General features: G+C 42.4%; 1 protein-coding gene across 1 annotated transcript in view; it reads left to right on the forward strand.

Annotated features, from left to right (window-relative positions):
* Positions 1-859: 859 nt before the first annotated feature.
* GLDC (glycine decarboxylase) overlaps positions 860-20,954 on the forward strand; it is a 45,278-nt gene continuing 25,183 nt past the window's right edge. Inside the window, exons 1-8 of the mRNA XM_054185659.1 lie at positions 860-1,104; positions 1,225-1,303; positions 9,676-9,811; positions 17,198-17,362; positions 18,850-18,927; positions 19,629-19,776; positions 20,034-20,230; positions 20,741-20,837. Coding sequence (XP_054041634.1) covers positions 886-1,104; positions 1,225-1,303; positions 9,676-9,811; positions 17,198-17,362; positions 18,850-18,927; positions 19,629-19,776; positions 20,034-20,230; positions 20,741-20,837 — 1,119 coding nt within the window. The 5' untranslated portion in view covers positions 860-885. The remainder of the gene's footprint in view (positions 1,105-1,224; positions 1,304-9,675; positions 9,812-17,197; positions 17,363-18,849; positions 18,928-19,628; positions 19,777-20,033; positions 20,231-20,740; positions 20,838-20,954) is intronic.

Consider the following 20,954-nt stretch of genomic DNA (forward strand, 5'->3'; position numbering starts at 1 on the left):
ATTCAGATTATATCAGAGGAGTAATGCCATGTTTACTACAGAAATAGAGAGCTTGCATGAGTCAATGATCTGTGGTGCAAAGTAAATTTATTTTTAGGTTCATAAGTAGTGATTAGTTATCTCATTAAATTCAGAATACAGACAGTAAATCTGTGATACAATTAAGGTTAAATCAATGTATATCTTGGGAATGTGGTTTTCTCTTTCATTGTCACTCTGTTTAAATGTTGATGCAAATACATGTCCTCAATGTTGCTACACTTTGTTCTGTTAATAAAGTTTGTAACTATGCTGGTATTATCTCAGAGATGCAGAACTGAAACAGAGGGGAAGGTGGGTTCCAGTTAACTTCTCTGCTCCCCAAGACTAACATCGCCAGAAGTTAAAGCAGTTGAACCCCCGCTCCAGCCCCACCGGTAACGGCTATAGAAAGTGGCATGTACTATCCCTCCAAAAGCTAGCAACTTGAAAGCAAACGCACGCTCTGCTGCAGAAACACAGAAACCTTTTTTATTTTTCCACCCGAGCCAGGCTTTTGTGGAGAAAAACCCTGTTTCCTAGGAAAACAACCACCAGGGTCTGCCCAGGCGAGCCGGGAGGCAGCGCCGCCGCCCCGACCCCCCCCGACCCTGCCGGTCCCGTCCCGCCCGCGGGGATGCTCGGCAGCCGGGGCCGGGCGGAGCGGGGTCAGGGTCGCCCAGGGCGGCCCGGCGGCGAGGTGGGGGGGGGGGACACGAACGGGCGGGCAGGTGGCGGCGAGGCGGGGCGATGGCGGCGCCGCCCCCGGGCCCCATTGGCGCCGGCGGTGGGGGGGCCGCGCCGCGCCGCCCCCCTGCTCTCAAAGTGTGGCTGCCCGGCGGCGGCGGCGGGGACAACGGCGGCGACATGCAGAGCTGCGGGCGCTGGTGGGGGCGGCTGGCGGCCCGCGGGGCGTCGCGGCACCTGCGGCCGGTGGCGGGGGGCGCCCAGCGCCGGTGGAACGGCGGTGGCGAGGCGTCGCGGTGCATCGAGCAGCTGCTGCCGCGGCACGATGACTTCTCCCGGCGGCACATCGGGCCGCGGGAGCGGGAGAAGCGGGAGATGCTGCGAGCTGTCGGGGTGCAGGTAGGTGCCGGCGACGTGCGGGGCTGGGGCGGAGAGCGGGGCGGCTGGTCCCCTGCCGGTGCGGGCTGTGCCGGCCCCGGGGCGGGGAGCTGCTAACGGCGTCGGGTCGCCTCTTTGCAGAGCGTCGAGGAGCTGATGGATAAAACCATCCCGGCCAGCATCCGTCTGCGGCGGCCGCTGAGGATGGAAGACCACGTCTGTAAGTGACCGCATGGCCAGGGGTGCCCCCGGTCGTCCCCCATCCCCCCCCTCCACCATCCCCGCGGGGCTCAGCCCTGCCCGCCCCGCCGCGGATCCCCCCCGCCACCAGCGACCCCCGGGCAGGACTTGGGGTGCCCTCCCCCCCCATCCCCCGAGTGTCCCCGCTGAAACGTGTGACGAACAGATCTCCCTGCTGAAGTAAAGTGCGGGATAAGACTTCAGTAACCGTGGCGGTACCATCAGGGGCACTTTAGTCTTCACAGAGCCGCTCGGTAGAGTAGTTCGGGCGCTGCGTTTCTTGCTCTCGTGTTGGAAACCGGTAGGAAGACGCGTGTGGCAGCCCGGGGCTGCCCCAAAACCCATTTTTGGGCTCAAGTGACAAGGTGCCTTCACTTTGTTTCAAGAGTCTCATAAGGAGGAAAAAGCGCGGCTAAAAATCATCCCCATAATGTGGACTGTGGCTTCAAATGGGCCGCTGTCTTTTGTTAGCTCTTACATTTCTGCAGGATTTCTTTGTTGTCATACCACCACCCCAATAATAACCTGCATATTCTAATAACAGGAAAACCCCGTGTCTCCGTATAGTGGGTACACAGTAGACTAGTGGCTAGCATTTCAAATCCGTCTGATCGAGGGAGACGGTTAAACTGCAGGAATACAAAACATGTGAGCCAGCAGTTGTGGCAGGACAATAGTTCAGCCAAATTGTTGTAGAAAACTTGATGTGATTTGATGAGTTTTTAGAAGTTAACGTTTTTAAAAGTTAGCAATCACAGCACAAAATTTCTATCCGTGTAACTGTGGTCTTGGTAGGTACCTGTGAACATCATGCTGAAAATACTGTGAGTGAAAGAAACACTTAAAAAGGCACCTAGCTAAGCAATTCCACTGGAACTAACAAAGCTCAGTGGCCGTTCCGATGGTGGAGTCAATTACATCAGTATTAACTTTATATATGGTCATGATCCTTTGCCTGATTTGTAGAAAGCTTGATCCCTCTCGCTGGCTGTTTTTTCATTGCTCATCTGTGGGCTGTAATTTGAGTGTAAACTTCAGGCCTGCAGCTCCGGTGAGGTTCCTGGCCAGTTCAATCTGGTTGCTCCGAGATGACATCACGCGCGAGAGGCAGCACCACAATGAACAGTCAGGAAAACTAAAGCCCAAAAAGACAGAGTCTAGCCAGGGGAGATACAATGTTGACTGCAAGTTTCTAGTTCTGAAATGTTTTATTAGTACAGTGGTGTTTTGGTTTTTGGTAACTTCCCATCCTATTAAAATGTGGGGGGAGGGGTAGGAAAGTGGAATTTAATCACATCTTCTGTCTGTATAACTGCTGCAAGTATTGCGTGGCATGTTTTCCTATGATTAATTCATTTTAATCAAGGTAATCCCTGACTGATGAGTGATTTTCACTTACCCTCAGAGAAAAGAACTTTTTAGATTGTTATATTTTTTAGGTCTGTAAGAGGGGTTAAATGTAGATTGTCAACAGTAACTACTTCTTAAAAACCTTTCTTCTGTTTGCTTTTTTTTTTAATTTAGTATATGATACCCTTACTAATTTTTACGTTACTAAAACACATATAAAAATGATACAGTACAGTTAGGCATTAAAATAATTGTACATTATTGAAAACTAAACCGGTGATGTCAACCTAAGTCAAAATCTTGATGAAGTTTTATGTGTTCTCATGCTGATTTGCATAGCAGTTTTGAAATGTCTCTCTAATGCATATTGCTGTGCATTATGTTTTATTGCATGCAAGTTCTCACTGCAGTAGGGCCTCATTAGCTAACAGAGTATTTAGTTCACTGGCGTTTTGTTCCACTTGCTATGCTGTTCTTGTTCCCTTAGAGTAAACTTTGAAAGAATGTGACTGTGATGCAGAGTCTCGCATTGCACAGCGTGCAACAGTGAGTTTTTCAAAAGAGATGCTTGCATGAGGTACAGAAAACTATTTTCTGCACGCTGCTTTTTCTTCTGCAGCCAGTGTGATGAACTGTAATTTAATGTGTAGATTTTTGTCACTAGTTTTTCATTGCATTGGTAGCAGAAAACTCCACAGCTTGTAAAAGAAAAGTGGAAAGCCTCAGCTTGAAGTTGTGCAACTTTGCATTGAACATCTTGTACACAGGACACTAGTCTGAGTAAAACTTGCTTCCTCGTTAATGTACCATTAGAGAGAACACTTTCCAATCACCAGTGTGGGATTTCTTATGTGAATATGGTATGTTATTTCTCCATCATATTCCTTGTGTTAAAGGGAAATAGCGAAATCGGGAAAGTGTCACAAGAACTGTGTTCTATTTTAAACATGTTCTTTTTATTTGTATGAAGACAATTTTGCTCCCACCATCCCCCAAACTCACACATGCAATGAGGGAACGGGGCAGGGCCATTCAAAATGTGGTGTTCAACTTCAGCATTTATGAAATTTCTAATACAGCAATTCTTGGTGGTTTAAATATACACTTCCACTTTTCTGTATAACTTCAATTAAAAAACATAATCACAGTGACTCCACAGGTTAGAGTGCAGCTGGACAAATCAGCCGTGCTCGAGCTACTCCTTTGTATTAGGAAACGCAGTTGAGCTTCCACTGAAGTTTCACTGAAGTCAATGCTTACAGCTAGAATGAGATACGCAGTCCAAGAATACCAGGCACACAGCATAAATAGTACATCGGGGTGAGTATCCTAAGTCTCTGCAATTATATTTGTGGGTTTTTTAACTTTTATAGCCTTAGGTCTTGTCTCAGGTGTGTACATTTGATGTGTATGCATCTCTTCAAATTGTTATTAGTTGTGGCAGTAGGGAAGATCGCTTTGCATTACAGATCCCTTGGTAATGTAGCAAGTAGTCTAAAAGACAGAAAATCAATTGGCTGTGTGTATGCAATAGCAGTAGAAAAAAAAAACAACAATCCTCCTGTGGATGCAGTTTATATTAAAGAGCTGTTTTAAATGGTATTGCATAGTCCACTCGTCATAAATAAACCCTGTTATTACAGGAGAAGCACAATCTCTTTGTACATGTGTTGTCTTTCCTAGACATTTTAGTACAGCCGTGCTCTTCAGTGGAAGAATCAAGCTTCATTACTTCCCTGAAGGACATAATATATTTCCAGGGAAAGCCTCTAGCCTTAACGGGACATTTCTATGAATGAAAAAGCCATTCTGGTAAATGCTAAGCTTTGCTGGTACAAGTGTATCTACACTAAAAATGCCTTTTCAATATTTATTAGTGTTCCTGTATTGGTAGATTTCTTCTCATACATAGAGTGATGGTTGATGGTGGAGGGGAGAAGGAATGTAGCTTATGCTAGGAGGTTTCCGAAATTAGCTGCTTCCTTTGGTATGTAATATGACAGAAGTATCTGAGTCCCTGATATTTTTCTGACCAAAAAAAAAAAGCCATTTTAAAAGTGCCTGCTGCCATGAGCCTAGTGACAGTGTTGTAAAACCATCTGAATATGCCACTGAAAGCCAGTAGGGGTGAAACGGCAAAAAGCCTGATACCCCGTAACAGTAAGTTGCAGTCCTGTACCTCAACCGATTCTGGAAGGGGGGGCTTTTTTACAGTCAGCTTTTTCTGCAGATACAATTCAGGGAAAATGTTATTTTGACTTGTCACTTCTGTTCAGTCGATATTTACAACAAGGCTAGACATCTGTTTGGTACTTTACTGTGATCAGCTGGTATTACAGAGCTTTTTTCCCACTGTCACAGTAAGTAAACTTTAACAATCAGCTTTTCTTTAGGTATTGAAGGTGCTTCAGCATGTTATGTAGTGACTGACCCATTTGAAGTAATAGAACAGATCATCTTACATAAGAGTAATCCTCTTTTCTTTTATCCCTGCAAACCTACTGTCTGTATCAGTCGTATTTATCAAATGCAAGGCTGCTATTGTATGTCCATCTTTAATGGGTAGGATTTGTACATGTTACATATTTCTGGTTTTTTGTTCAGGCTTTGAATTAAAAAAGTCTCTACAAACTCTGCCATGATTTTTTTTCCCAAAATATTCCCCGTTACAGTCTCAAATTTTAGAATTTATAAATGTTAATTTATAAAATCTGTGTAAAACTAATTGGGTCTCCAGCCTGAACATTTTTAGAAGTGATAGTGCTCAGAAGCAGTCCTATTGTAAGAAACACTATTTGTAACTTCAAATTTAACTGCTCCTCATGCAGTTGAGTCCACATTAGCTATAATTTTGTATTTAAAATGCTGCTTAAAAAATTAATTCTGGATGAGTTTATCATTGGCTCCTAATGTCAGCCATTTTTTTTTAGAGCCGATTGAGTCATTCCAGGTTCTCTGCTGCTGGAGCCCACGCCGTAGGCTTTGGGTGCCTGTAGCAGGGGCAGTGCTCGTGCCTCAGAGCGCTGCCACAAGCGGAGCAGGAATCGGCAGTACCACCGCTGGCGCTTTGCTCCTCACAAGTTGCTCCTCACGGCGCTTTTGGGGCCGCTGCTCCTCTTTCCGAAGGCAGCAGGCGGTGGGGGTAGGAGAGAGAAAGGCAGGCACGTTGCTGGCTCTCAGCCCCTGCGTGTTTTTGGCAGCTCGCAGCATCCTCGTGCTGCCTCTGCCGCCCAGGCAGGCTGGGGGACAGCAGGTGGCCTGAGCCAAAGGAGGAGGCGGCGGCCAGGCAACAAGATGGCTTTCTGCCTGTCTCGTGGGAAGTTGCTAGTCGGGCTCAGCACCTGGAGTAGGTGCTTTTCTTGTGCTGTCCATTAATACATGTCTGGCAGTGCTCTGGAACTGTTTCGCTTCAATATAATCTGGTTTATTTTATTTTTTTTTAAACAAATACAATTAATTGCTAAAGGAAGATAAATAAATTCATCCACTTTTTCTTGTATCAGCTGTTCTGAAGATCTTGTTTCCTTGATCTCAGAAGCTAGACTTTTTTTAAGACCTGACATAATGTGAGCAGTATTATATCAGGCAAATGGTCTCCTCCCTTTTGTGTTGTAAGTTTAAAGTTGTATAACTCAGGCTGCCCCTGCAGCCGTGATTTCTGTCTGTCTCTCTCTTTTTTGTCCACTATATTATTTTACAGGCATCTCACAAGTTCAAGGCAAATCTGCTGTGCAAACCCCTAAAACACCAGCAGAAATAACATTATTATCATTTTATATTCTCATAATTGACTCCTTCTTAGTGTTTTTGTGATGTGTTTTGCCTTTTCTACCCGTGGGTGTAGCAGTCATGAAGTGTGCTCACGGAACTGCTACCAGGAGCCTCAGTGAATTTTCTCCACGGTTCTAAGATAGCAGTGCTGCAAGTTCAATGAACTTTATTCTGGGTACTGTCTTTGATCATATTATGTAATGTGTTGATGAGGGGAATAAAGATCAACTGCAGTGACTTAGCTGGCATTTTTTTTTTTGCTGAACAAGGTTCTTAAAGAATTTATAGTCTACACGCAATAAAATGAATTCAAGATAAAGGCATTTATCTTGAGCATCTGGTGTTTCAGCTTGTGACGCTGCCTCTCACCCTTCTGCCACGCATCACTGTGAAGAACCCGGCTGGGTCTCCTCCATCTCCCCCCGTCAGTGGCAGGGATGCAATTAAGAATGGTTTCATTCCCTTGCTCTCCAGTCTTTGGACCACAACAGATGTGTTAATTTCCCTCACCTGTGTCTACATTACTTTACTTGAATTCAGAGCCGTATCAGTGTAAAGCAAACACTGAATTTGTGAAAATTAAATCATCGTAAATCTACATGGACTTATGTTTGGTCTTAGGTAAGCGGGGCTGTGCAGATAAATCAGGGACTAGTGACTTCTGTTACTCAGGAGTGCAGTTCCTTATGGGCTGCCTTCCTAAAGATGAGCTGTGATGAGCTACTTCAGGGCAGCGTGGGGCGCAGGGGAAGGAGCGTTCATGCCAGGTCTCTCCAGAGGGGCAAATGGGAGATGTGTGTTGGAGCTGCAGTGCTGCTGCTGCCATCGTAATGACCACAGCAGCAGGGTAAGTGGGGTGAAGCTGGAGTGTGCCCTCCAGCATTCCAGCCCCTTGATTAAAACTGATTGATAGTGTAACTGTCTTCACAGATAGCTCATAAAAATGTAATAATCAAAAATATATTCAGCGTTGGGACCTATTGGTGCTGCTCTTCTAGATGTTACGTGGACCTGCTGTTAAGCTTAATTGCTACCGAAGCTGCTTACAGTCTCACTAGGCTTTTTGCTTTGTGCCTTGAATCATTTTGGAAACTGGTATTATTTCAGAGAATTCTAGGGTAAGTTCGGTGTCTTCATGTGGTAGTTGTTAGCTGTATTTGCTGAGAAATGACTCTCTAAGAAGAAAGCGTCCAGTCAGGCAAACAAAGGAAATGCTATCTGGCATGTAGTACAGTATTTGTGGTATGTGTTTACTGCAGAAATCACACTCTTAAGGCATTTTTGTCTGTGACATTGGGCTAGTGAGCAAGTTAAATGATAGCCAACTTCTGCCTTCAACTGCATTTGGAGTTAAACGAGCAAATTCGTTACCATTTTCAAAAAATCGTTGATGCTTGAATTCTGCAAGAATACAACCCTCCCTCTCGAACCGCACCCAAACCATCTTTCCTCAAACTTTTGGTTTGCAAGTGGCAGAGGAAGATCTCCACAGTGTTAAAACTCTCACTTAAAATAAACAAGTGCATCTGTCTGGAATAAACGGTGTGGGAGGAGTATGGGGGACTGGAGCCGCTCACTGAGCTTTAGAAACTTTGCCCTGGACATTAAGTTCAAGTATAATAAACTCTTGAGTCTCCTAAAAGAACTTCAGTTTACTGAAAACAAGGAATTAATCTTTATACGTTAGATCTAATAGTAACACTGAGTAAAAGGCAGAGAAGAAACAAACTTTGAAGTGAGAACTGAAGATCAGTAAAAAAATAACTTTGTGGAAGGTATAATGTGTCAGTGGAAGAAATTAATTGAAAACCAGATTTTTTAAAAAAATTAAACTTTATATATGGAATGCCCTAGTAACACTTTGAGTAAAAGGAAGAGGAGAGAGGAGTTTTGAAATCAGAGCTAAAGTTACAAAATCCTTGTTTATGGCAGCAGCAGAAATTAATTCAAAACCTGGAAAATTATTTGCCACCGGATTCCAGAGCATTAACTGTTTTGACTTGATCGCTCTTGCTCGTAACTTATGGAGAGTAAAAAGTTGAGAGACCTCCAGGGCCCAAGCTATTCTCCTTTGGTGATTTGTAGCCTTATATTCCAAAGCCTGCTTTTCCAGTTTCAGCGCAGAATGAGAACAACTTGGTGAAACTGCTCCAGTACAGCAGTTTCCAAGGTCAGATTTTGGGGGGAAAGGAGAAAAAAAAAAAAGATCTGCTGCCCTCGCCTAGGAGGGCTGGTGTCCAGTTCCACTCAGGTCTGTGAGGTTGGGCAGGCCGGTCTCTCTGCGTAATCTTAGACGGCCTACCGACCGTCTTTCTGCATCCTCAGGTACTAAAGTATGTATTAAGTCTTTCCCTTTGGCAGATGTTGGGTGGGCAGCCCTATTCGTTGGCTGCTAGGAACCGGTTGCCTGAATGTATTTTTTTGCACAGCCTTCAGGACACTGAGAAGTACGTAGAAGGAAGACAAAGGACTAAACTATAGTTGGGGGAGGGAGGGAGGGAGGGAGGCAGTGTGGATGCTTTCCATCTGAACACTTCAAAAGCATTCTGCTGTGATCTCTCCAGATTTACTTTAAAAGATAATCTGAAATGGAATTTATTAAGCAAAGAAATACTATGTTCACACTTTTTTTTTTAAATAAACTGGTGAAGCATACTAAAATTGAATGAAAATAACTGTTCCATTTTATCAACCATTTAAGGGAAATGCAAGAAAATCACGTCATTTAATGCCAAGAAATTGTTCCTGGGTGCTTGGTGTGAGCCCACTTTGTGCAGTGTGAGAAACACTAAATCAAGTTGTGGATGGCTGTGGCTTCATCCAGTGCTGATTCTGCAAGGTTTAGCTAATAAAAGGTGTCTTCTGAGACACATTTTAATGCACGTGCAAGAGACCCAGAATGTGTATTGCATTAGCACAAAAAGGGCTCCATAAGCTGTTTTCCTACAGATGTTTCTCTCGCTGCTGTTTCCATGATGATTGAAATCCTGTTATTATTCATTTTTTGTGTTTTCCAGAATTTTGGCAGAATTTAAACTTTCCCAGAATATTTTACCAGATTATGATTTTATCTTTACTGTTCTTGGTTTGTACCTTAGTCTGCTACTGTTCATACTTGCAGCACCAATGTTGCATTTTTTTTTACACAGGCCTACAAGGCATTTCAGTTAGTTAAAAACTGTTAGCATTACATGTAACTGTAGTTTTCTGACATAATTTCTTTCCTATTAGGTGAAAATGAAATCCTTGAAACTCTATACAATATTGCAAGCAAGAACAAGATATGGAGGTCCTATATAGGCATGGGTTACTACAACTGCTCAGTGCCTCAGCCCATTGCACGGAATTTGTTGGAGAATGCAGGATGGTAATGTACAACATTTTCTTTTCACATGCGTATGTATAAATACATGTTTAAAGTTCGTTTCAGCATAGGCAAATATACCCCAAAGCTGTTTTTTTTTACTAAGGCTTTTATGTATTTGATACTGATGTGTAAGTGTAGGAACTGTGTTGTTCATGCTGAAACTAGAGAGGAAAAAGAATACTTTTGACTTCAGAAGATGCTTTTTCTGCAAAATTTTTCATTGATTTTTATGACTTCTATTCACAGCCCCTATTTATTATGAACTAAAAGAAGAATATTTGCTTTAAGGAAGTACACAGACTTAACTCCTAAACTAAAGTAATTCTTTCCCAGCTTCTGCCTAAATCTAAACCAGCTCCCCCCTCCATTGGTGCATGCAATTTTGGGTGGAGGTAGTTAAATACTATGCAATACATAGTTTTTTGTGTATTGTAATCATACATACATGATTATGGTTTGCTTATGAGGAAGTAAGAAGCCTTGAAAATCGTAAAGGCTTTTCTTCTGGTATTTCTTTTTTGATTTTTTTTTTTTTTAAACCAGAGACCTTTGGAGTTTGAATGTGTATCCATAAAGTATGTTCTTGTCTGAAGAAATAATTCACTGGTGCTTGAAAACAGGTAGAGAGCAATACTTGATTAAGTCCTTTATGAAGAGGCTAAGAATATTGTACTTTCATAGAATCATAGAATCTTCATGCTTGGAAAGGACCTTTGAGATCATCAAGTCCAACCATACACACACACACAAAACCCCCCCCTACAATCTCTGCCACTAGAGCATGCCCTGAAGTGCCACATCTAGATGTTTCTTAAATACCTCTAGGGATGGTGACTCAGCCACCTCCCTGGGCAGGCTGTTCCAGTGCCTGACCACTCTCTCAGTAAAGTAATTATTCCTAATATCTAATCTAAACCTCCCCTGATGCAGCTTCAGACCATTTCCTCTGGTCCTGTCCTTAATCACCTGGGAGAAGACGCCAACACCCCCCTCTCTACAGCCTCCTTTCAGGTAGTTGTAGAGGGCAAAGAGGTCTCCCTTCAGCCTCCTCTTCTCCAAGCTAAACATGCCCAGCTCCCTCAGCCTCTCCTCATATGACCTGGTCTCCAGACCCCTCACCAGCCTGGTAGTTCTCCTCTGGACACGCTCCAGCACTTCAATGTCCCTCTTGTACAGAGGGGCCCAGAACTGAACACAGCACTCGAGGTGAGGCCTCACCAGTGCCGAATACAGAGGCACGATCACTTCCCTGCTCCTGCTGGCCACGCTATTCCTGAGACAAACCAGAATGCTGCTGGCCTTCTTGGCCACCTGGGCACACTGCTGGCTCATGTTAATGACCAGGTTCTTTTCTGCTGGGCAGCTTTCCAGCCACTCTTCCCCAAGCCTGTAGCGCTGCTTGGGGTTGTTGTGACCGAAATGCAGGACCCGGCACTTGGCCTTATTAAACCTCATACCGTTGGCCTTGGCCCATCGATCCAGCCTGTCCAGGTCCCTCTGTAGAGCCTTCCCACCCTCAAGCAGATCAACACTCCCACCTAGTTTGGTGTTATCTGCAAACTTACTGAGGGTGCACTCAATCCCCTCATCCAGATCATTGATAAAGATATTAAACAAAACTGGCCCCAAAACTGAGCCCTGAGGGACACCACTGGTGACCGGCCGCCAAGAGGATTTCACCCCATTAATCACAACTCTCTGGGCACGGCCATCCAGCCAGTTTTTAACCCAGCAAAGAGTACACTTGTCTATGCCATGATTCGCCAGCTTCTCCAGGAGAATGCTGTGGGGGACGGTGTCAAAGGCCCTACCAAAGTCCAGACAGATAACGTCCACAGCCTTCCCCACATCCAGAAGGTGGGTCACATGGTCATAGAAGGAGATCAGGTTGGTTAAGCAGGACCTCCCTTTCCTAAACCCATGCTGGCTGGCCCTGATCCCTTGGCTGCCCTGCACTTGTCGTGAGAGCTCACTCAAGATGATCCTCTCCATCATCTTTCCTGGTACCGAGGTCAGGCTGACAGGCCTGTAGTTTCCCGGATCCTCCTTCCGACCCTTCTTGTAGATGGGCGTCACATTAGCCACCCTCCAGTCGTCTGGTACCTCCGCTGTTGACTGAGACTGTTGATAGATGATGGAGAGAGGCTTGGTGAGCTCTTCCACCAGCTCCCCGAGTACTCTTGGGTGAATCCCATCCGGCCCCATGGATTTATGTGTGTCTAGGTGCAGAAGCAGATCATTGACTACTTCCTCCTGGATTATGGCTGGGTTGTTCTGCTCTCCATCCTTATCTTCGAGCTCAGGAGGCTGAATACCCTGGGGATAGCTGGTCTGACTATTGAAGACGGAGGCAAAGAAGGCATTAAGTATCTCGGCCTTCTCCTCATCCTTGGTTGCAACTTTCCCCCCAACATCCAGTAAGGGATGGAGATTCTCCCTGGCTCTCTTTTTGTTGACGTATTTATAAAAACTTTTTTTGTTGTCCTTTGTTCTCATCTCCCAGCTGATGTTTCAGTTTTCTGGGACAAGCAAAAGAACAGCCTGTGTGACAGACTTGAATTTGAATGTTATTGGTTTGGTTGGTGGTTTTTTTTCCTTTAATGTAGAAAAGGAAAATATTTTAATGTACCGATTTATATTTATGAACAGTGTTAATCTAAATAATAATGGGGTTTTGTGTCTTGATGAACTTTTCCTGACAAAGGCTCTAAAGCTTGAATATAAATACTCATTTAGCATTGACATTTCTCAAAAGAACTATAACTCGGAAATGATGCAACAGAAAAACTAAATGTAATGTGGAGTCTCACTTTCCAACAGACTGAATGCCACTTATACCCTGCATTGGCTCTTCTTGTTTGGAAGTTCCCTTATCTCTAGTCAGTAACATCCTTTTTTTTAGTATTGTATTGAAATAGTAACTGTCATCTTTATTACTGAGTAATTTTTATTTTACTAAAAACAGTGCTTAAAGATGTATATTAAAAAAAACCCAAAACAAAAAAACAAACAGACTCAATTTAGTCAGTGTAAAAAGCCATTGTTACTTAGATCCTATATTTTTCGTCCTTTGGGTTGCCATAAATGAGTCGATGTATCTGTAGACCTCCAAATCTATGTATTATTAAACTTGTCTGCTCTGTTTGCATCTCAAACTTTTGAACTGACGAAAAAGTTGTATGGTTTGGACTCAAGGAATCTATACAGTAAATCTATACAGAGTTTTATTTCACCTTATCCCCACGCACTTTTTGCAGAAGTTAAAAAGTAAGTGGACCAAAATGAACTGCATATTTTTAAATCCTAAAAAATTGTATAGTGTTAATGAAACAACTGGGAGAGTCTGTCCAGAAAACTGTTTTTGCAGTGTCCAGTAAAGTCAGACTAGATAGCTAAAAGCTGGACTTCTAGATGGCTGAAGTGAAGGCCAAAATGTTTGCTGGGGAGAGGGTGTGTGTGTGCACATGCAAAAGCAACTATACGGGCTTTATAGAAGCTGATCAAGAAATCAAACCTCTCTTTACATCTACTGAGCGTGTAACACTTCCCGTGCTAACACACTTCATGCCGCAGCTGTGGAATGGGAAATGCTGCAAGGCTCGCAGGGAAATGCTGCAAGCACAGGTTCATGGTGTCGGCTCGGTTCTGCCTCTCTCACATGACTCGTAGTTTCTCATTGCTTGGCATTCGTTATAAATACTTCAGTATTCGTGAAAGAAGCAATTTCAAAACACTTGGGGTAGATATTTTTCAGGTCACTTATTATCCAAAGAACTCTTTAAAAGTTAGAGAACAAGCAGGGGAATTTCTGCTGTGGACCTGAAATGCTGCAGTTAAAACTCCAGTCTCCTACGTAAGGGATTTGACTTATTCGCAGAAGGTAGAGGATGAGTGTCCCTTATTCTTGATACTTAACTTCCTTGGTCGTGGTTATTGGCTGCTGCTAACAATTCCTTGTTCCTAGCAATCTGTGACTAACGATCCCATGCTAATGTGGGGTGGAAGTCTTAGAAGTATTTTCCATACACTACTTAGCTGACATTACCAAAAATATTAGCCTGTTTTTTTCCAAACAGGCTTTTACCTTCTTTTTAGAACATCTCAACTCCAAAATGCAGGCAGAAGGATTTGTTTTGGGCATACCACCAATTATGTGACTTTCAGCACAGACCCCTCAAATGTATGAATACCTGCCACCTGTCTGCTGGTATGGACGCATAGTCTTTATTCTGCTGTACCCCACATTAACATATTCATTAGATTTTTTCACACCCAATGTGCCGAACTCTTTCCTGGGTAGCATACCAAATTAATTCTGTTCCCTGCCATGAATATAAATGAATAACTGAAGGTATGAAGAATATTTTATTTCAGAAATTAGCTTACTTATAGGCTTCTTATTAACATATACGTCAAAACAGTGTATGTAGTATTTATTTTGGGGGCTTAAATGGATAAAAATACCTATCAGGCCCTGAAAATCAAGAAAGCCTTTAAAGTTGCGCTAATACCATACAATGGAGCATGATGAAGACGTCTCCAGAGTACAGCTCACTTGATTGCTTTGCCCCTAGACGTTTAATATGTAAGAATAAAGTACCTGTACCAAGGACACTTGCAATCTTTAACATTGGTAGTATAACTTATTAAACTTATTAGCTAGTAGCACTCGGCACTTACGCATTGCGTTCCGAAAATTACTGCATACCTTGCAAAAATCTGATACAAACATTATGCTACTGTTGTAGAGCGGATGCAGAGAGCCGCACAAGCAAAGCTGCACAAAGCATGCCAAATTGGCAGGGTTTATGCTTCCAGTGGAAACTGGCACGTCTCAATGGCCTATCGTAAGATTATCTTGCTTTCTCAAACTCGTGGGTCAGACACTGTTTTAGGAACACCCTTATAACTGCTCTTCAAAGATGCATAAAGTGCCAAGTGATGCACCTGGAGCTCTATATGCAGTACAGCATTTGGGAATTTTACAGGCTGGATGGAACTGCTTGCAGTTGGATGGCTCCCAGTTGTACAGCTTTACTCTAGTGTCTTTCTACACTGCAGTTTTTATATATGTTCATATTTAAATTAAACACAGCTGTTTTGTTTTGATTTTTGTTTTGTTTCAGTTTTGGCCTTAACAGTGATGTCCAGTCCCTAATAGTCAGATAATTTAAAAATTACATGTATTCATGACTGAACTTTAGTCTCAGTTTTACAGTGTTGTCAGGTGTATGAATTATCTTTTTTCTCTGGCTCATGTAGTTGGCTTTATATTCTACCAGTGGTCTGTTCTTAAAGTAAGTTAATTTAATCTTATTAATTGTCAGATCTCCAAAAGAATACTCTGTATATCTGGAAATCCAAATCGATTCTAGGTCTGCCATTGTGTGAGATTAGTCTTGCAGGTGTCTAAAACTGCAACAACATAATTTATAACATGATAAACGTATTGTGTTGATTAGGGACGCATTAACTACCCAGAGATTCAGTCAAAGTCTAGAAAAAAAAATCACTAAGCAAGATACAGGGTGATCTGTTTTGCTAGAACTTACTGTGTAAGAAGAAATAAATTTGGCTTAGTCTTAGATGTTATTAACTGTACACCTGCAAGTACTAATCAAGAACTAGTTCATTGAATAGTGCTTAATAGTGGGGCTTTCTGAATCTTTGCATGGAAGCAAGGGCAAACCTTACTATAAAGAAGCCATAGTTGTTAATCTTGCAGTTAATGTATGGTCTGTTTTGTTGCTAAATCTAGAACAAACCCAACCCAAGCATGAAAGGTTCTGCTCTTTCATAAGCCAGGTCTTTTGGTGAGTGGCCTAGCTTTTGGATGAAAGCATGCTTCCTAAATACTTCTTGCTTTGATGCCAGGTTTTCTTTTAAAACGTTCATGGGTATCCTAAAGTTGGTAGGGGGGCCATCGAGAAAACAAATCTTTATACTCCCAGATTGAAAGTTTATCTGACAAACCAAAAGGTGGGTTTAGCAGCTGTGGAGAAAAGAAATAAATATTACTACTGAGATGAGCAATGTTGCATGCAGCCCAGGACATGGTCTCACTTGTGAACTGTGCAGTCAAGTATATGACAATAAGTAATTCGTTTGGGAAAATCATCAATAGTTATCTAATTTGATATATAGCTATTGCCTTCTGTCACAGTACTGAGTACTGTGTGTGAGAAATATAAGCAGGTGTGCCATTTAAATAGACAGTAAATATATTAGCACCATATATTACCCTCTGAGTTCACTTATTGAGCATGTCCTTCTTTCTAGCTCTTCCATTCTCTTCTTCAGGACTTTTTTCCTACTTTCTCTCTTGCATTACTATTTTATTTCTCCTCCCATCTTGCTTTATACCACTGATTCTGCAGCTTTTTCTTTAAATACCTTTGTTGCTCACCTTCTATTGGCTTTACTTGACTTGAGCTTCCAAATACTTCAGTCCCTTTAAAGATTATACCTTCACCCGGGAGCATTTTTCAAAAGTCTAGGGCTTACTACCACCCTCTCAGGAAACAAACTTCTGTTTTCTTCCATTGCTGGAAAACAGAGGCCATGAGTGTTTCCACTTACCAGTTCTTTCTGGCCTCTACTCTGAGTTCAAACCAGTGTAATTTCTGTCCTGAACCATCATGGAATCCAGTACGCAAATTTCCAGCAGTGAGAGGAAAGTCTGGTCTCTGTTCTTGCCTTTCATCCCCAGGCCCATGCTGCTTTCTTTTTCTGGGCTGTTATAGTGGAGGTTTTGCCTTAGATTGTTGCCTTTTCTAAGGAATTGCTTGCCTTGCCTCTACCTTTTGTTTTCCAAATGACAATGGATAAAACTTACATCAGTCTCACTTCCCTTCACTGACACATATGGAATCTGTTATTTCACAAGAAGTTGCATAATTATGAGCTTGATTCTGTGAAATGCCGAGTGCCTTCCTTCCTGTAAGAGGTGAGAAGATTTGGCAAATAAAAGGGCTTCAGAAACATTATTGAAAGATAATGACAATACCTAGATACGATTGAAACAAAGATTCTCATTTGCATACTGTGACTGGGCTCGATTCTCCCACACCCAGCACCTGTTTCCCCTCTCCTGCACTCACACCTCTGTTTTAAAAGTAATTTCTCTTTTTGAAATATAGAAATAGAGTTCTTCTCCTGTAAAAAGCCAAGTCAATACGAGAAGAGAAAATATTCTCAGGCTTCCAGGAGAGTAATAAATTACAGAAATCTAAAAATAACTGTTTTCTAACAAACTTTCACATTAACAAACTTAGCAAATTATGCTTTACAATTTATTTTTCCTGTGACATAGCTCAGTTACATATTGGCATAATTCTATTACACATTTATTTTCCTAGACCCAAACTCAGAATTCTTTTCTTACAGGGTTACTCAGTATACTCCTTACCAACCCGAGGTGTCCCAGGGCAGGCTGGAGAGCCTGCTAAACTACCAGACTATGGTCTGCGATATCACAGGAATGGATGTGGCTAACGCATCCCTGCTGGATGAAGGGACAGCTGCCGCAGAAGCCATGCAATTGTGTCACAGGTACTATGTTTAAATGTATGGTTAAATCACAGCAGGAAGGAATTTTGGAGTTTGGAAGGAATGTAGCAAGAGATGAGGACAGACTGCACTCTGGGGAGACCTTATAGCGGCCTTCCAGTACCTAAAGGGGGCCTACAGGAAAGATGGGGAGGGACTCTTTATCAGGGAGTGTAACGATAGGATGAGGGGTGATGGTTTCAAACTGAAGGAGGGTAATTTAGATTGGGTATCAGGAAGAAATTCTTTACTGTGGATGTGGTAAGACATTGGAACAGGTTGCCCGGGGAAGCTGTGGATGCCCCATCCCTGGAAGTGTTCAAGGCCAGGCTGGATGGGTCTTTGAGCAGCCTGGTCTAGTGGTTGGTGTCCCTGCCCAGGGCAGGGGGGTTGGAACTAGATGATTTTTAAGGTCGCTTCCAACCTGAACCATTCTATGATTCTATGATTTGGGTGCAAGTGCATCAATTGGGAATTATTTATATATGACTGGCCCTCTTTATACCCTCACCCCTCTATTTTCCTGCATTTGTTCCTCCCAGAATCACTTAGCTGGATACCTTTTCTCCTAAACATCTCATCATAAGCCCTTGCAATCCCCAAATGCTCTTGTCTTGCATCCCATAATGTCTCCCCCCACAGGGGGTGCCCAGACAGTGTGTCTGTCTGGGTTAATTAATTAATTTGAGTTCCTGTCTGCCTTGGGGCCTCTCTGCTCCTCTGTGCTTGTGGGGATGGGTCTCTGATGGGCTGGTATCTCCTGTGACGAGCCTGGGAGCAGCAGGGACAGGCTGTTATTTGGTTTTTTTATCATGGTTAAAAGGAGCTTTACAAACCAATGAAGCACATCACTCCTAAGTATCTAAAAGTGAAACTGTTGCTGGTATATCCAAATTTACTTTCAGGGATGTGTATCATAGGGGCATTTGAAAGGGATGTGCAAACCAAATGAAATCTGAGAGGTGATTGAAGGTCACTGTAGGACTGTATATCAGGAAGGAGGTTACACAGCAGAGACTGTGTTGTAACAATTCAGTTTTTCAAAGCATCAATCTCACATAAAATCGTGTTTACCACGTAAAACTAAGCAAGTGTCTTATTCTCCATATTACTGCTTCGATGGCTCATGTTTGGTTATCCAGGGCAATACTGAAAATCTGTATTAAAGACCACAGTTGTATTCCTTTAAAAGAGTGTGTGGGTGTGGAGGCATTCCAGCAGCTTCTTCAGTTGGTTCCTTGTTTGTTTCGTAGTCTGTTTTAATTTTTGTCAGGTATGAGTCTCATTTGAGTGTCTGAAATGAACTTTTTTATTCTAAATGAACCAGAAACCTCCATTCAATCTTACACTTAATTTGGTTGTGATAATCAAAAACTACAACTGCCTTTTAACTTAAGAAAACTCACATTTAGAAAACAAATTATTTTTATTTCCATGGAAAACAATATATTCTTGATATGCAAACCTTTTTTTCCTTTTGTTTTTAACAGGCACAACAAAAGAAGGAAGTTCTATGTAGATGCCCGATGCCACCCTCAAACCATAGCAGTGGTCCAAACTAGAGCGAAGTAAAATTTTTCTCCATTTTCCACCATATCTTTTAACTTACATTGAATCATTTTTCATCTGTGACTCTTCACCATATACCAAATATTTTTAGGATAGAGGATTATGCTTTCTTTGCAAAATAGAAGCAGAAATCTGTTAAAATTTGGCATTGCTTCTACTTTTCCATTCAGATACAACTGCAAAGTATTTAAAGATGTTTAAAAGCAGACCAAACATCCGATAAAAAGAAAATATTTAATTTTCCCCTTAAGTTGTTTGTGGAAATGTATATATTTGGTTACTGAGTTCAGTCTGGTCATTTTTTTTAACTAGGAAATTAATTACCCTATATAGCAAAACTTTTAATGAAAGCTAAATCCAATTTAAGCTTACAGTTTAAAGTAACAATCTTCTAAAAACATGACTTGGTTCTCAAAGTTAAACATACTAAAGCAGCAAAATGCTGATATCAAGTAGCTTATGCATCCTGTGCTCTGCTTTGCTGCAGATTTCTGATGATGACATCAAATGCAATTATTCTTCAGTACTATATATTGTGACATGAAACTTTCTCAATATTTAGCGTTGCAAAGCAGGTTCAAGTCTCTGTATGTTATAGAAAAAAGTCATATATAAGCCCATGAAAACATCATATTAAGTGTCACTCACAGGCAGAAAGTGGTTTGCATATGTTGTCTTCTGTATGTTTTGTGTTTTCCAGTTACACGGGCATTATTACTGAGCTCAAATTACCCCAAGAGATGGATTTCAGTGGAAAAGACGTCAGTGGAGTATTATTTCAGTACCCGGACACTGAAGGGAAGGTGGAAGACTTCTCTGAACTTGTTGAAAAAGCTCATCAGAACGGGGTAAAGTAGATCTTATTGGTCTCATCAGTCTGATTCATCAAACAGCTATAGTCATAGAAACTAAGTATTCCATGAGCTACTGTCTAAAGCATTACTCTCCAGCTCCATGCAATTGATAACCATTACAACCATTGCGCCTCAGCTCTGTGCACATGATATGGAACTGTTTGAAGCTGTATCTTGTTGAAACTTAGATCCCATGCAAACACCCTGTCTTCAGAAAGGAGACTAACTGTTCCATGCACTTCTGTTCTCAGACTCTCGCCTGCTGCGCAACCGATCTTCTGGCTCTCTGTATTCTGAAGCCTCCTGGAGAATTTGGGGTCGATGTTGTCCTGGGTAACTCCCAGAGGTTTGGAGTGCCGCTCTGCTATGGAGGACCCCACGCGGCATTCTTTGCTGTCAAGGAAAATCTAGTGAGAATGATGCCGGGCAGAATGGTGGGTGTTACGAGGTAAGGGTTCCCTTCACCGTTAGTGTCTTCAAGGAAAATCAAAACAAAACACATCGTGACCATCTTGTGCAGCCTTTATGAATAACAACTGACCGTGGTGTTGTACCGAACACCTTTTTTTCTTGGAAACCGGGGAGAATAAAAGTTGCCTTCAATTTTTAGGAAGGAAGCTTAAAGAATTGCATTTGTCTGGAATGAAGCTGTGAACTGTCTATAGTAGTTGCTGCAATGTGGGATGAAGGATCATAGAATCATAGAATCTTCATGGTTGTAAAGGACCTTTGAGATCATCGAGTCCAACCAAACAACCTACAATCTCTGCCACTAGAGCATGCCCTGAAGTGCCAAACCTACATGTTTCTTAAGTACCTCTAGGGATGGTGACTCAACCACCTTCCTGGGCAGGCTGAGCAGGATAGATAACTAGTTTCAGGTTAGCATGCATAGAGCCCAATGTCTTAAATTGCTGTAATTTAAGTAACAGAAGCAACATTTTTGCTTGCGATTTAGAGATGCAAATGGAAAGGAAGTGTACCGACTTGCGTTGCAAACACGAGAGCAGCACATCAGGAGGGATAAAGCTACCAGCAACATCTGCACAGCACAGGTAACTTGTCATGCTTTATTTTTGGCAGCAGAAAGGAACAAGTTAAACCATAACTTTGTAGTCCTAACGTCACAGTAATTTGAGTTAGCTTTACTTTTGGGAGCTTTTACTAGGAAA

This window comes from Rissa tridactyla, chromosome Z, assembly GCF_028500815.1.
Source record: "Rissa tridactyla isolate bRisTri1 chromosome Z, bRisTri1.patW.cur.20221130, whole genome shotgun sequence".
Classification (NCBI taxonomy): Eukaryota; Metazoa; Chordata; class Aves; order Charadriiformes; family Laridae; genus Rissa; species Rissa tridactyla.